The sequence below is a fragment of the Venturia canescens genome, chromosome 3 (genome assembly GCF_019457755.1).
Source record: "Venturia canescens isolate UGA chromosome 3, ASM1945775v1, whole genome shotgun sequence".
Lineage (NCBI taxonomy): Eukaryota > Metazoa > Arthropoda > Insecta > Hymenoptera > Ichneumonidae > Venturia > Venturia canescens.
Genome location: NC_057423.1, coordinates 12,287,827 through 12,305,542, shown reverse-complemented (window position 1 = coordinate 12,305,542; position 17,716 = coordinate 12,287,827). Strand labels below are relative to the sequence as shown.

The following is a 17,716-nucleotide window of genomic DNA, read 5'->3' as shown; positions in this document are numbered from 1 at the left end:
CGATTGCCAAAGGTTTTTTTGTTTTCTTTTTTTTTTCATCTCCCTCGTTTCCGCTTCTCCCTCTCACTCGTGCTCATTCCCCACGACGACCACACCTCAGCCCCTCGTTAAAGACGATTTTCTCTCTACTCTTCACCGGCGCTCATTCCCTTTCGCTCGACTTTCTCGACGACGACGACGCGGGGTCGACAACGAGAACACCGATGCCCTGCTGGTGGAACTGATTTTATCGAGGGGAGGACGCGTGAGTGGCGCTTAAGATCGTCGCTCGTTGATAACCCTCTGACAAACTCCGATACAGCTATACCGAAGTGCCTCTCCCGACACTTGGAATTTTTACTGGTAACACACTCCCCGGCTTTCTTTTCATTCAACAAGTCACTAAAGCTCTCGCTTTCACCGAGCTCACTCACGAATGAGTGCGAATTTTCCTCGCGACCGTCATAAATCATACGTAATATACAAAAACAACTCTTTCTCTATCTCCATCGGCCTAAGTCGTTACAGTTTTGTACGGAGACTTTTCATCAGTGTTTAGGGGAGGATGGTAGTTCCGGAGGAGAAAAATCCCGATCCTGAAATTCGACAAATAGCAAAATTATCTCAAAATAATGGAGCATTTTTTTTGTCTATTCTATTATTTGGATCGAATGAGGCACACGGAAAACGAAGAATTTCATTGAGCAATTCCGATGTTTCCGTAATCCGATCGATAAGCAATTTCATACTGTGTGCTATTCCGAGTAACTTTTAGCACTGAAAACCGACTCATGATCAATTATTTATTTCGAACCTGATTCCTCGCCTGTTTGTTCATTGAACCTCATCTATATTGGCGCTAAAATTCGTCGGATTACTAATCCTCCCTGACAATGGATCCCAAATAACTTATCGAGACGACGACGTTTTCGCGACGGTCTTTAATCCCTCAGCGAAGGAAGTCGCGAATAAATTTTACAGAGTCGAATCTGCTTTCGGATTAACGCGCGTTTCGAATAACTGAATATCCACGGGGAAGATTCAAACACACTCCAAGAATCTTTATTGAAAAATTTTCAAGTAACATCATTACGTTATAATAAAATGTTCTGCTTCGAAGTTAAATTAAAGTTATAAAATGAAATGCTGCATTTGTAGATTGACTTTTCTAAAGAAATTTAACTCCGTAAAGTTTGAGTATGTACACAATTTTGTAGAAAAATGAAAGAGATAGAAAAAACATAGGGAAATTTGTGTCTTAATCAATTTTTATCACTCGCAACTTTTCAAAAAATTTCATTACAGATGCACCAAGTTACTTGAAACTTTCAGCTGGTTGGTCTGACACGAGAGGCATAATAGATACACGTATACGTACGGACGATGATATACGATTGTCTTTATATCGCGAGGATTTGCGAGTAAAAAATGTATGTCTATATATCATGTGTAAATACAATCTAGCTTCTTGGTAAAAGTTGTGAAGCTAACAGAGAGGGAAAAGGGAGGAAGATAGAAAAAAAGAGATATGGGAACAGTTAGCTTGGGAATTCTCGAGGGAGAGAAGAAACTGTGATTCTTTTCATAACTGGCGTCTGCGTAGCATCGGGATGGCAAACTTTTTCGTTCACTTTTCGCTCTCGGTATTGGTCCCTGACAGTTTATAACTATAACCATATAAATATACTTTTTCATTACTCTTGTATATCTTACTGTAATGTAGACGTTTCTGTTGCTGTTCCAAAAGACTCTTGTTAGTGAGAATTCAAAATACGTGTACATTGATTTATTTACGTTTACTAGACATTATTCTCCCTGTATATTTTCGTTACTATTTAGTACTGAATTTTTTATTCCGAATTTTTATTTTATTTCGCCTTTTTTATCGTCGAAAAACAAGTATACACTAATAAAAGTCTCTGAATTTTCATCGTTCAGCATTGTATAAACAGTCCACTTGGTTTTTTTCACGCCCATTTGTGAGATCGAGGATAAATTAGGCGTAAGATTCCCCAGAGTAATTACTGCATACGATCGCTTTGTCATTAATTAATTCATTTTCACGACAGTCGCCCAATTTATTTTTCCCTATCGCTCTCCTTCTCTCGCCTCTACTTGTCCCTCTTTTTCCCACCCCCATCGCTTGCTCCTTTGCTTCCTCGTCATTTTCTTCGCAGTTTTGTCTCGTTATAAAACTTTACGATAGGTGAGACTGAAGTTACTATCGCCACTGGTGCTGTACGATAATTATAAAGACCTCGTCTCTGCCTCGTTCTCTTGCACTCTTTCCCTTCAAGCTCCGTTTTCTCCGAGACGCCTGGAATTCTCGCATTACGCCCCTCAGACTTCTCCCTCCACTCGAATATATCTATATACTTGTATAATCTATATGATATACAAATACCTGCACGAACGAGCAGCGTAGAATAATCAAAGTAAAGCGCGAGTAAACTCCGTTGCAAAAGGATATCGCGTTCCATTGAGAGGAGCTGTAAGGGCAAATCCTTGATCGAACCAGCAGCCCGAACAGATTTTACAAAGTTCATTCTCCCCTTCGAATGATGTATAGTGGAAAAGGGGATGAGGCTCGGAGCGCTGGAGGAAAATAAGTATAAGTCGAAAATTAGAAGGAACGATAAGGAAATCTTGTTAATTTTCGAACCTTCGCTTATCTCTTCGTGCTCCAAAGTATATTAAAGTTCTTTCTGGTGGATGAGCTGACGCATGAAGATCATTCAAAGAAAATAGCTGTGGTTTTCACACTTTTGTTGAGTTTAGCCCCGGAACCTTTGTTGAATAAGTAACGAATTTACCAGCAGCGGCGCTCCTCGTAAAAAGCACACGTAAATTCAAATAATTGCATAAGCAGCAAAAGCTTCAGGGATTCACTCCGCTAGCCAGTTTTGGATAAAATCCCCTTACAGTTATCTCTCCTCTCTTTGCCTTCGTGTTCTCACGCTCTTTTGTCTCTCGCGTTCTCCCCATCGTGCCAACGCTTTAATTCAACTCTGTCTATCCGTTTTTAGTCGATCAGCAGTGCATAAAATCGGCCAGGAAGAAGGTATGCGCTCTCGTCAAACTGTGAAAGGCTCGCTGCGTTACGGACGCCACAGGAAATAAAAGCTTTCTGTGTCACGATATCGTTTGTGCTCGCAGAGTACAGCTTTTCGCGGTGAAACTCGCGTGGTGCGTGTGTATTTGTAACCTTCTCGTTCAGGGATATCGTCCCTGTTAGGGAAGCCTCGTACGAAATCGGAACTGTGATACCATCCACCATCCGGCACACCGGTGACTATTCTCACGGATCAAATTCTCTTTTTTCCTTTCTTTTTTATTCTATTTCCTGCTCGCTCGAACCAACGTTCTTCTCATCTCGTCCCTCACTCAACCTTCCGTATAACTGACAAAAACTTACTACCCTTTCGGTTTTTAGCAGAGAAATTTCTCGCTCTGTAAAAATTTGCGCGGCGTGTTTTTATATAGTTATATTACGAAATCTCAGAAAACCTGTTGCCCGCACACCGCAGCGTACTTTCGTCGTATTTTCAGGTCCTCTTTCCGGCTGCCTCTCTCTCTCTCTCTCTCTTGGGCTACACTTATGAAGCTTTCGCGGCTTTCGCACAGTTACGCGAAGAGGTCAGGCGGAAAGCATGACATATTTCGTGGCTGATGTGTGAGAGCTAGGTCAAACGTTATTTTGAGAGGGTTTCTGTAATGGTGCACACTTGAGTTTTACAAAAGTATGAAACGAATATTGAAAATAATGATTGAATTGGAGACGGAAAATATTTCGGAAATGAACAGGTTGAGGGTCGAGAGCACTGGAAATGTCGACGATTCGAAGGTAACTTTTGGGAATAAAATATTGTCGCGCGATAAAATGTTCGTACGATTTGACTTAGGCGTGATTTTTTTTCTGTAGCATCCAACTGAATTTTTGCAAGTGATTTCAAGCGAGTAAATTGAATGAGTAAAACGGGTGTAATTGAAAATAAAAATTGGACCGCGCTCGTAGCCTTTTTATCGTATGAATTTTTATATGTGCGAGCTATTTTTTATACCGAATGCATATTCATTCGATTAAATAGAGGATAAAGTAAGCCAGCTTGCACTTGAAAATCGTAAAACAGTACTCACTTAATTTATTGCTTTTTGGATATGGAGTGCATTCTGCTAGTATATCTTGGAGCGTGAACGATGCTGGTCCACCTCGTAACCCTCATTTCCATAACAACGAGCGTTGGAAATACTGCACACATCTCGCTGTTTCATTGGGACGTATATTTTGTTCGTGGCATGTGAAATCTGTGGCGACACGTGTGGGATACGATAGACGTAAAAACAAAATACAAAACGCGAGGATGAATGTTGGCATTGTGGAAAGGGTCGCGTTGATCGGTCACTTTAAATGGAATGAAAAAATTTGTTCGCCAGGAAATGCCGACGAGAAAAGAAAACGACGAACAATTTCGGCAACTAATCGCGAATATCAACAAAAATTTTCCTAATCGATAAGCTAAATTGATGCTCTCAATTTATATTATTAACATCGATTAATCTCAACATTGTAGTCAAAAGAACCTTCGTATCAAATCGTTTCCCAGCTCAGAATAGAAAGCTCCGTATCTAACAAATACCGAGTAAATTACTCATCGAAAAGTAGTATATATCTCGCTCGATATATGGGCAAAAAACGATGCTCTGTCTTTTGTTCGTTGCAGGTAATCCAAGAAGAAAATTTGATGAGCTTAATTTCTATGGAATAACGTTTGTGATGGAAATCATTTTGCAAAATACAACACGTGATCCATTATTAGACTCGCCTCGATTTTCTCACGTGCACGTGATATAAGCGATTATATATACGGAGGATACGACAGGGAAAGAAAAATCTGAGGGATTTTTCTCTCCTTCCGCGTGTTCATTGTTCGACGCTGATAATAACGCCTCTTATACCTGTCGATGGATTCCATACATTTTTTCCCTTCTTTATCTTCTATATCATACACACACTGTGACTTTATCCGTCTTTCATAGATTTATCGTATCGTGGATTAGATTCCAATAGAACGAGAGGAAGGAAGGGAAATGGAAGAGGGCTGTGTAGAAGGGAGCAAGCCTTATAGAATAAAAGATTTATCGAGAGGAATTTCTGATATCGCATATACCCTCTGTGAATACTATACGTATGTGCATTATGTACTTATATATTCTTCATTCATTCTTCGTCCCTTTCCTTCCATCTTTTACTCTCTTCGAATTTTCTTCGGCAACGAAGAACACCCTTGTATATCGCACACAGATTTTTCATTCACAGAACTTTCGTCTACTTTTCCTTGGCATTTTTCTTCCGCCATCACTTCACCCATTATTCATACTCGATGATGCACTGGGTCGTGACCTGCAAGCATACTCTTCCAAATAAATTGGTGTCTACAATTTCAATTAATGAAGGAATTCTGAACAAGTTCCTTTCGAGTATCTACTTTTCTCATAGAAATTTCACTTTTACGACGTATTTCGAATGTTCATAAGTTCTTCAATTCGCTCTAAAAGTTTTTACAAATTTTCATTAATTTCAAAGTTTCGAGATGCGCTCTCTACCCCGACCTTACCATTTTTCATCAAAATTTTATAATCCTGCTGAAGTTTGAATTGAAAAGGACTGAAAGAATCTGGAAAAACGGGAACACTGAATTTCGAGGAGAGAATAAACATCGACTAAAGGAGGAGCGGAAATTAGAGAATTTCGAAGAAAGGAACGTTTCCGGTTTTTTCGTTCGGATATTCCTTTGATTCTTTCCAAGAATTCATCATAAAGGAAGGGTGAGGCTACACGTTTTCAGTGCTATTGAAACCACGATCAACGAGTGCTTATTCGTTCTTTTGGATCCTTGAACTGAAACAACAAATAAAATGAGAGAACGTGAGGCACAAAAACGAACAAGTTTTTAGAAAAGCTCAACGGCATTATGAGAGGTGCATGTACCGACGAAGGGTTGGGGAGTCGATGAACAGAGAAAGCGAATTAAAATGAAAAAAATCGAGAGCTAAAAATGGCATCCAGTGGAAAGAGAATATTGAAAGGAACGCGGGTGAGAAAATGAACGAGAAAAAGCAAAGTGATGTTCCAAACTACTGGAATTGGAAAAAAGGGCTGTGAAGTTGCACAAAGGGGCAGGAAAGTTTCGGGTTTTTCTCAAAATTCTTATCGACTTGATCCTCTTATCATTTCAAAAGTCACAACATAATCTTTGCAACGATTCCATCCTTTATTCATGTCCTTCTACTTTATAAATGTCTGCTCCTTTTTCGAAAACAAGTTTCTAGTTTTACAAGCTCGTTGCAGAAATCATTTTAAATTTTATCGAAGTATACAATTTTGTAAACTCTGAGAATGCGGACGTTCGATGAAAAAAAAAAAAATGAAATAAATAGGTCGATATGAAAATTTGATGAAAATTTAGGTATCGAAAATGTTACGAGCAGCCCCTAGAAATTTCGTGTAATGTTTTTATAGTTATATAGGTTCATGTTATACGTATATATTACATTTATTTTTTCTTTACTGAATATTAACTGCGTTATAACTTCGCCCTATATAATTCGATGAAGAAAAATATGAGGATGAAATTGGCTCTACATGTTCTCGTGTTTCCACTGCGAGGAAAATCGATCGAGATTTTCTACATAAAACGTGCATAACTATTACTTTACATCGCATCAACATTTACTCTCATATCAGGTCCATATTTTATATCCCATTTTTTATCCATATAATACACGACCGCTCGGGAATTCCTGGGGGGAATTCCCTTGAGCAAATAATTCCTCTCATATCGATGACTTTTCACCGAGCACATAGAAAATTTATACGCGTATATTCTCACCAATTTTTTTTGCTCCTCCGTTTCTGATACATTCTCACTAAAATGCGGGAATGATGTTTGCCTTGAACGTCTTAACAAACACCCTGTGGAATTTCTCCTCGCACATTAATTAAAAGGATGTTTATATACTCGGAAGCTTTAGATAGCAACTGGCGTTACGATGTTTTCGTTTCATTATCTTCCAATTTGTTCTTGTATGCGATGAAAAAAAAAAAATTGGATTCGTTCTGTTTGGTTATGCAATATTATTGATCATAGTTATAACCATAGTTTAGCGGAAACGAAAATATTCAAATACGTGATTGTACCGAAACAAAATTTGTTTTGAAAATTTCCCCGTTATTTATCAAAATCAGCGCATGACATTATGCATGCGAGCGAATTCCTTATCGCGCAACCAACTTTTAGGGCCTCGGTGGAACGACCCTTGACAGTTATTTAATATGATTTTTCTGGATTCCTTATGACATGAAGCTGAGATAAAAATGCACGAGAAAAGGGTCATCACTCACATTTTAACGAAATTGGGGGAAGACTCCTGTTAACAAATTGTTTTCGTGGATTCTTTGGTAAAATTTTCCAGCTTTATTTATCGAAAGAAGTTTTTAGCTTTATCATACTCTTTTATCTGCGATTTTAATCGTTCATTTCACAAGTAAGATAATGTTTGTTTATTTATTTTAGGTTTGAAAAATTATCAATATTTTGTACCTTTAAAATCACTTTACTTTCAATCGAGCATTAAGATTCGGTTATTTGGATAGCAGTATCATTATTTCTCGAATCGCATTTCTTTAAGTCGCTTAATTTGCCGACTTTTCGTCGAGCATCAGTTGAAAATTCATTGTTTCCGGTTTTAATTCGACTTCAAAGTTCGAGACAATGAGGAAGCTTGAGCAGTCGGATTCAGTCTTCGTATAACACTCGCACTGAATTTCTCTCAATCGCAAGACGAGATAGAAATTCTACCAGCGAGTATTAATTGAATCATACCTTTTCGGTGTTTCATTCTTTCGTTTATTCATCATTGAGTACAATAATTTGGAGGTACATTACGAAATAATTGAAAGCATCCGATCGTGTTCATTTTATTTTCCAATCAACGGAAACAGCTGTTGAAATTTGGTTAACGTCAAATTGAATTCGAAATGAAAATATGCAAAATCCTGTTTCCGATTCCGCTGTGACTGGAAGTAACGTAAAATGTCGTGTTTGCACTCGTATATGCCTATATGTTATATGAAACCGGATTCGAGATATACGGATGAGCGGCAGAAAAATCATCGCCTCGTCGATCGAAAACAGAAACGTGGAAAAAAATAAATAAATGAATAAAAAACATTGGAGATCCCAGAGCTTGGCGACAGACAGGGACCATCGTAATTTTCCGAACGCGGCATCCTATTTCTTTCCTATCTCCCGATGTATACGAGCATATTTGTGCTGCTGGTTTCGTGTAACTAGAGCAAAGCGGAAGGAAGAGAGAAAGAGAGAATGTCCCAACGGGATTTGGGCAGATGAACCCATAAGTTGGGCTCAATATTCGAATGTTTGTGCAAACGTATATACGTCAGCATACAAGAATCGCACATGTACGTAAAAATATCCATGCAGTCACATTTAAATACGAGCATGAGAAAATATTACGCGTCACGGCGAGCCGGAAAGCAAAAAAAGATGGGAAACAAGTGAAAAATAAAATCGAAACGAAACGAACATTCGTATTCCCCAGTCGATTTCTCTCCCAGTCAGGTGAATATTAATATGTGTTAAAGAGTCCGAGCTAGCGTGAGAGATAGCAAACGGTACGGGGAAAAAGTACGAAAGAGAGAAATAAAAAAAAAAAAAAAAAGAAAAGAAGAAAACAAAACAGACCGAACGAGAGGAAAATACGAGAGTGAAAAAGTGAAATATAAAATAGTTCTCGCGAGAGGGAGAAAATGATGAATCAACGTATAAGATGGCTCGAGGGCTTGGAGAGCTTGTCGGAGATATGTATTTATTAAAAGAGATATTACTGAAATGTGTACGAACAGATAAGGATGAGGAAAAGAGTGCACAAGGGTTGTTGAGGCAACACAAGAGAGTGCGAGCTAGAGCGAGGGAGGAAGGACGCAGAGAAGAGGAAGATGGAAAGTCCGGGTATGCGAGAACACACCGATGATTGCTGGGAAATAAAGTGCCCGGAGGGGTTGACACATGGGAAATCTTCCGCGGCCGCGACTTTCGCGGCTTATGGGACCAGGAAAGAAGATGGCTGAGGTGTAGAGATGTCAGAGGAAAGTGAGGATAAAGGCTTAAGAGGCGCGCCCCGGAGAAAACGGGAGAGAAAGTGGAAATAGCTGGGCGCAAAAATATATGTACGAAGTTAAGTAAACCCTGTGGTAACATTCGAAAGGTTACAGTCGATGCTAACCGGGGTTTTCGCGTCTCCGGATCTGGAGGGTTGGAGAAGATGAAAAAAAAAGAGAAAAAAAAAGAAAAACAGGGAGAAACGTTACGTATACACATTATTCGAACACAGTGTTCTTTATCCTATCGTAATGTTGGTGCGCATTTGTTCGTCTCGCACTTCCCTTAGTCTTGCCATCACGAGAGATGCCACCCTCCTCAACCCTCTTATATACATGCTCTTTTCATCCCCTCTTCGCTTTTCCGTCTACGCGGCTACCCTCATCGTATTTTCTCTCCTTTCGTGACTGCCGAGTAATGGATTTGAGGATTTTCACGCGACCACATCACTGGGTCATAGCTTCGATTTATCTGCCATCATCCCAGTCATCCTCTCTCCCTCCCTCTTTCTTTCTCTCCTGCTCGTAGCTATAACGACTTATATTTTCTCACTCTTTTATTCCATCCTCTTCGTCTATATGTTATACGTGGATTCTTCGACGGATCCATAGATTTCCGCGTTTCCTCGAGCTCTCACGACCTCCTTTTCATCTCTTTCTATTTATACATACATGTGACTCATCAATTTTATGCTTTTCCCAATTTTCGTTCATCCCACTCCTACAGCATCATCTTGTTAGGTTTCCATCGTCCTCGACACTGATCACATTCCAATAGAAATCATAATTGACTAATTTATCACTGTGTTATTTTCGGCAATAGGGAAGATTGAATTTCGGAGCTTGTGATTTATCTTAAGAGAAGAGTTCAATATTTTGGTGACTGTCAAAAACAGATTTGCTCAGAGACAAATAGATTTCATCCAGAGATGTTCAAGCCACGTGGTCAAATTGAATTCGTTAATCATTGACAAGGTTTTATCAAATTTACATAGTAAATTAAAACGTGTCATGAAGCAGGATTGAAATGTCATTGAAACTTTTGAATTTTCTCAGCCATTCGTGACAGTCGTTGCTGATGCATGCAATCAAAAAAGTTAAATTTTATTTTAACCTTACGGAACAGATCCGTGATTACCCTTATTCCGATTTGCTAAAAAATATAATGGAACTCAACAGACACGAAGAAACTATTTTTTTTTTTTTTTTTTTTTTATCGGAGTAGTGGTACGTTTAATAGGGAGCATTTTTTTAAAGCTTTTTTCGTTTGTTTCTATACTCAGCTCGTAGCTTCTCATCTTTCCATCTACTTTGCACACGAAAGCCCGGTGGATACGAAATCAAGAAGAAAGAGTACGGGGACGTTTGAGGCTCTGTAGTTTCTACAGATTCAGGTCGTCGGATTGGAGCCACGGTCGTGGATGAAAGCAGGGAAAGGGGCTTAGCAGAATTTGAGATGCTCAAAGAAAGAAGTAGAGAGGAGGAAAGTGAGGGAGAAGGAAATTATGGTGGTAGTAGTTTTCTGGCAACGTCAGTTTTCTCTGTGGTGGGGTACTTTACTTTATATTTCTCGAAGCGATTTTTCAGCAACACATAAGACAGAGTCTATATAAACATAGATATGCTTACTTGTACGAGTGCATGAATAAATGTGCTCACAACTGTTCGAATATATGCATTTATATAAGTGACATATAGCTGGGACCTTGTGCTGCTTTCTGTCTAATCTTGCGGTTTGTTTTATTCCCCCGGTGATTTGCCCGGGAGAGGTTATCCCGAGAAACGTTAAATTCACGACCGAGGCACTTTGGATATTGCTTGTTGGACTCGAGCTCCTTTTTCTTCTGTGTATGTCCGAGCGTCGCCGAGATGACACCGAGAGCTTGGGAAATGAGATGGAGAAGGGCGGAGGGTTGACGGAGGGAGATGCATTTTGAGAAACACATCCTCGTTCACAGATTGCAGAGTACATGGCATTATGCACAGAGAAAAGAAAAGCGGAAGAGGACGATAGCGCGTGAAAAAACGTAGGAAAAACGGGGGAGTACAAGGAGGTGAGCACGGCGTGATGGGGCCTATCGAAAAGGAGCCTAAGGCAGTACACGGCGGGTATATGTATACAAAAAAGTGGGATAGAAAATAAGGCGAGGAGCTCAAGAAAACGGAAGGAAGCGGAGAGAAAGAGGTAGCGAAATAAATTCGGCTTTGGGATTCGGAGCCTCGGGACCTTACGCTAAATCGAGAAAAAGAAAGAAATTTCAATACATATATACACGGATGGTTTCTTCAGTCGAAAAGTATCCCCAACATTTTTCATCTCGCCCTAGATTTGTCTCGATTCGATATAAACAGAGAACGGAACGGAGGTGAGGATGAGAAGATTCAGACAAAGTGTGTTATAGAATATTACAGCTGAGGATTCTCTGACGGTGGATGTGTATGAAAGGGAATTGATGATTTTTCGATAAGACGTTGAAATCCATTCGGTAATCTATTATTCAATATACTTTTTTCGGACTGGAATATCGAATGTTTCAATGATTGCAAAAGATGTTTATTATCCGGGGAGCACTTGAGAAAATATAGAACGGCTTTTCTTCGGAAACATACTGCTGCTAAGTACTGATGAAGAAAACAAACTGTGCGTGTCGTTTTATCCTATTTCCTTGGCGTGGCTACCGCCGCCAACGGACCAACAGTTTCGTTCGATAGTTAAAAATATACGGCCTCCTTCCGGCGAGATCGATGCATCGAAATAGCATTGAAATTCGCCGATTTTCTTTATTTCCGCCTCAATTAAGCGCGAGCTTCGATAAACATTGGGATACAACAATCGTTTTATTTTATCACGAAACAGTGTACTTTATTAACGAGATCGTGAGCGTTATCACGGTATTTTATTAATTAACCGCATTCATATTTTTTCAATTCAGCACGTTATTACGAGGCTCTTGTTGATCGAGTGGCCGCAATTCACTCATGGATTTTACCACGCGGTGTGTACATTCGTTATCCGAATAAGGGAGCGACTGGAAAAGGATCAGGAGGCGTAGAGAGGCGGAGAAAAGGAGGGAAAACGATCGTGGGAATTTGGTGATATGAGAACCGTGAACAAGGGCGAGATAGTTAATGATGATTCGAAGGATCGTAACGGAGTTATATGCCGAGTAACACGATATGCTCGTATACTGCTTCGAAGGGTGGAAATTCTATATCTCGACTCTCAGCTCTCTTCTTCAACTCGATGAGAGTTCGCTCCTCTTGATTGTGGACTATCATTATTAATTTCTAAATAATAATGATAATCAACTGCACGTCCTCAGGAAAATTACAACCGGGATTTATGGGACAGCGATCGGGAGATTGTTCAACGTCTTTCAGGAAAATTGGCTATTAAATATATTTATTACTGACCGAGCTTACTGTCCCCTTTATAGTGAGCAAGGGCTCGTTAGCAACGACGCGGATTTCGATGCAGTCATTTCAAGTCTGAAAAATATTAATGAATCTACTACCATGAAGGCAATTTCGGACCTCGAATTCGAATAAAGTTCGTTTAAATGTAAATTAATTATGCTGGAGCTTGTTATTTATACTTTCGAAGAAGTAATTTATTCACGATGCTGAAGCAATGCGAATCAATTTGTAATCGTGCTCCACTTCTAAATTGGTTACCTGCTTAGACCAAGCAATAATAAACCAAGCATTTTCTTTTTTTTATTAACAATAGACGAAATGTAGAGAACTAAAATACGGAGAGAATGAGACCTGAAAAAGCTCGATGGGTTAATTATTAAGGGAGAAAACACAAGAAAAAAAGAAAAATTAGGGTTTTTTCAAAAATTCATAGCTCAGCCATTTTTCAAGTGGTAGCGCAGCCTCTTTTTGAGAGAGTCGATATTTATAGGTACTTTCTCTATGTAAAACCCAGACCGTGTCGGATAATTAGTTTTTGCGTAATTGCAGTTAGAAGTTTTTTATACAACATTTTTTACCGAGGCTGAATGCTCTGGAGGTAGTCCGATTGGAATTTATCGAACGAATTTGGAAAGTAGAAGAGTTCAGCTATGAAACATTAATTTTGCACTTTATTTAATGTATACTCTGACAACTTATAGGTTACACAGAATTGTAAGTTTTTCAACAAAAAAATGGGTACCTTTGATAATAATAATGGTCACATTGACCGGAGAAAAACATTTTCACTGTTCTTAATCCCTTGTGGAAATTGCGATCCAAACTGATTGGGGATTTATCCGGAAATAGCGTACGAAGCTGCGTTCGGAATTGAAAGAGGTGAGAATTGTTGTATTATTTTCGGAAAAGCTTCATATTGCTCGATAAATGTTGATGCACGTAAACGATGTAAAACAATTGCTGAATAATACGATGTGGAAAGATATCGGTATTTGATGAATTTGTAAATTGTATAATTCCGGGATTTGATAAATTGGTAAAATCTTTCGTATCTGTGGCAGGCAGTTACATTTCAATAAAACCTCAATAATCGATTCATCATTTATTATAGCAATGTTCAATTGGAAACACGATTAATATGGCAGTTGAATAATCCTAGTTGATTGAGAAGGGTTTCAGATTTGACAATTACGAAGGTAGCATAATAGGTTTTATCCGATTTCAAGGGTTACTCGAAATCTAACAACGAAAAATTCTATTGCAGCTCATTTTAACGTGAATCAATTTGATTGGATTTCATATGTTTCGACAAAAAGATCGTTCAAAGGTAATCAGTTTTATCGAAATACGAGCGAGTTCGATATATACACGGTCAGTTGGCGGTTCAATTATTCCATTTGAAATGTAATATTGAAAGTCCGAATCGGTTACAGAACCAATTATCCATCGTGCCATTCATGCAATAGTAAAAGAAATAAATGGAAAAATGGGTGGGAGCTTGGGGCAGGGAAAGAACGACTGGTGACAAGACAGAGAGCAAGTAAGCTCAACGGGATCGGGTTTGCGCTCGTACAGGTATTCCATGCGGATTAATCGAAGAGCTTATACTCGAACGAGGTTGCGTGAGCTCGCGCGCGCGCGCGCGAGAGAGAGAGAGAGAGAGGGAAAGAGAGAGAGAGAGAGAGAGAGAGAGAGGGAATGAAGAAGGGTAAGAGCAGGAAGTCCGGTTGCCGATAAATCGAAGCCATACCTGAGAGCTAATTTCGAACACGAGCCGATCGAGAATCGATTAAATTCGCCTCTGTGTGTCCTTCCTTCCTCCCTCCCTTCCTTTCTCTCTCACTCTCTCGCTTCTTCTCTGTCGCTCCCTTGTACTTACTCGCCAACCTCTCAGCTCCTTTGATACCCGAACGCTTAACTCCCAATTACGGTGAATAACTTGTGAGATAGATTGCTAGATGACGAGAGTAGGGTCATGCGCTTACTTATGTGAGCCTCGATTGCATAAGAAGAGCTAGAGGGAGACGAAGAATTGATGGGTATGAGCTTGAGAGAAAGAGAGAGAGAGAGAGAAGCGTGAATGAAGTGGGCTTTCAAAATTGATTATTTGTTTCGCCCCTTAAACGTATGCGATGGAGTGCGTTTTGTACGAGCAAGTACTTACGAGAACAGCCATTTACATTCGTGTGTAAGTGAAAAGTTTTTTTTTCTGTCACGTGCTCGGGGATATCAGGACGTTCTCGGCGTGATTCCTCAACGCTTCGTTCAATCGTTACAAAAAAAACGTAATTGTTGCAAGCTTAGTCATTTTTGGTGGAAGGGAAGAAACGTTGAAAAAATTGTCGTCCTGTTATCTGCTTCGCAGAAACGAAGTTCATATTTTTCCGAAAAGAAAACACTGACGGCAGGGTTATTTTGAAGCTTCTATTGAGCAAGAGAAAATGATGAAAACACATGGAAACAGTAAACTTCAAACCTGAATGAAAGAACGAAGGGATGGGATGAGTCGTGAACCAATCATCCGGCCGTAGCTGTCAGCGTGCCCTTCCACTGTCAGTTTTCGGAGCTATCACGTAAGAGCGAAGTTCGATTGCCTGTGATTCGAGCCATATGCCGATCCTTCACGGCTCGTTCTACTCCTTTGTTCCTCCATTTCAGTTGTTCGCCACACATCGTTATAACATTTATGACTATTTTTTCCTTCGGGACGAAAGCCCTAAAAGAACTTTGCCGTTCATCGCCATCGTAAGGTTGGACCCTCGTCCAATGAAATTTTCGAAATTTCTGAGCAGCTGAGAGCGGAAGCTCAGTCGCGCAGATCCCCTAGGGATTGAGGCTCTCCCGATTTCTGTATACACACAGTTGTTTTAACCATTTTAAGGGCGTGCTCGCATGCGCGTTCCAACGGAAGGGAAAACTGACAGAGGAACCAGTTACCGTGCACAAAAATAGGTCGGGGAATGTGAGTGTGCAAAAAAAATGTATGTGTAAGCCTTTTCACAACGAATTGACCTGGATGTCCGACGATCTATTCTATTTCATTTCCGCTTGTGTTGCTGTACACTGAGCGAGTGAAAACCAGAATGCACGAGCAAAGAGCCATGCGTTCGCGATTCAGAGATTTTTTAAAAACTCGTGAAAAACTGGTCCCCAAAATGCCCAGCATCTTTGACTTTTTTTACGTTTGTAATGGATTTCGACGAGCGAGCATGATAAAATCGTTGTTATTCAAACGTTAAATAATGCGAGAGTAAATGATCATTGAATGACGACTGATTACCTTGTAAATTGGACTGTATAATGTTGAGAATTTGCGAACGGAAATTTGCCAGAGTGAGTAATTTTGCATTAAATATCCCGGCACACGCGACACAGACGCACAGCATACGCGCGGGTTCAGTAGCGCGGAATGAAATATAAGAAGTTCTTTGGTGCGAAACCCAGAGGGCTCAAGCACACGCTGCATGCGATTTTGTGATTTGCCGCTATTCATTTTCGTGTTTGTCGTCATTTCCACAGATTCAACGGCAGCCGCCGCTGGTCCGGTATTTGTCGCACCCGTTGGCAACCAAACAGCTGCAATTGGACGCGAAGCAATATTCTCGTGTAGCGTTGGCAACATTGGAAAATACAAGGTGAGACTTTCCGCTTCTCCTGCAATGATGAATACCAGTTTTAACAGTATTTAGAGTGTGTCTTCACATGTGCATTAGAAAAGGAGGTATTCATTCCCCAAGGAAATCTGTATAAAGTATAGTGTAACGAGTACATGCGATATTATTGTCATCGTTTACTTTAACGGTGATGGGGCGATGAGATCGTTGCACACCGTGAAAATGACAACGGCCATGCCGGAGCGAAGGAAACTCCGTTATTACCGTTTTCCTGGCTACCGAGAGACTCGTTTTCTCTCGTTTCCTATATATATTTTTTTTTCTTTCTATTACCTCTCTTTCATTCTCTGAAGTCTCATTTCTGCATCTCGTATCTATCCGACCTTATACTCTTGCCTCATTACCGGTTTTCCTTGACGTTTCAAAGCTTCCCAAGCCCATCCTCCGCCTCTTCTTTCCACCAATAAGTCTTTATCCCGTCTCTCTCTTTCTCTCTCTCTCTCGCTCTTTTTCTATCCGTTCATGCTCTTTTTTTGTGAAAATGCTCTCCTCAAATCTTTCCATAATGCCCTTAGCTGCTTTGCAATATAAGAGGACTCACGTGCATCCACTGTGTATGATATTTATGTACTATGCGTCAGAATATATAAGCCATTGTACACCCTAAAGCCGGATATAAATTCACTGGGACAAGTGGGTAGGATCCTGCGAAATAAAACAGTCCTCTTGCCTCTCTCTCTCTCTACCTCTTTGTCCTCAACATGACAGAGTCATTCGATGTTTCTGGACGATAAAGATTTTCTTCGTAAATATACTCCTTTGTGGGCATGTTGAATTCAAAATTGTGGACAAAATCGTTCAAGCCCAGCAGAGTAAAAGGAATATTTTAAGAAAATATTCGGTTTCGATTTGCCATCGTTTAACCGATACGGTAAAGAATAAATTGTTTCTTTTACTTCGGAGTCGTATAATTTTGTGAATTGAATCTAAAGATTTTGAGCTGGCGAATCGATAAAATATAAACGCCTTCATTTTTTAATTGGTCGTATATCAAAGAGAGGAATCGGAACGTCCAATGAGAACCGTACGAAAGTGGATCTTGTTTCTTCACGTAGAAAGGGATAGAGCAAACAGTATCATTCGGAGGAAAAGGTTTTGCAGGAAAAATATATCAGTTTGAGTGGAAATATTAAGCTTAGGTCAGCCGAGAAGGCTTACGGGAACGGAGAGGTTGGCCGGAGCATTTCGTCAGTAGAGAGAAAAGCCGCGCGGGAGAAGGTGCGGATAAGGAGAGCCGGATAAAAGGGATAGAGACAGCAGAGAGTGAGGAGCCGGAAAAGCGAGCTTTGCGGATTGAGAGATACAAGAATGAGAGAGATAGCTGAAGAGCGAGTACGGTTAGCCTTAGGTCGTATATGCGATTAGTGGATTAAGCCCGTGTTGATCAGACCTCGTGCCACCGTGTTAAGCGGAACGATCCTTATCCATATACATTTGTGACAAGTCCAAAGGCGTAACCAGAGTT

The 17,716-nt window shown here is 40.0% G+C and overlaps 1 protein-coding gene across 1 annotated transcript in view; it reads left to right on the top strand.

The window, feature by feature from the left end:
* LOC122407770 (lachesin-like) overlaps positions 1-17,716 on the top strand; it is a 57,224-nt gene that overhangs the window by 16,926 nt on the left and 22,582 nt on the right. The window contains exon 2 of the mRNA XM_043414185.1: positions 16,097-16,212. Coding sequence (XP_043270120.1) covers positions 16,097-16,212 — 116 coding nt within the window. The remainder of the gene's footprint in view (positions 1-16,096; positions 16,213-17,716) is intronic.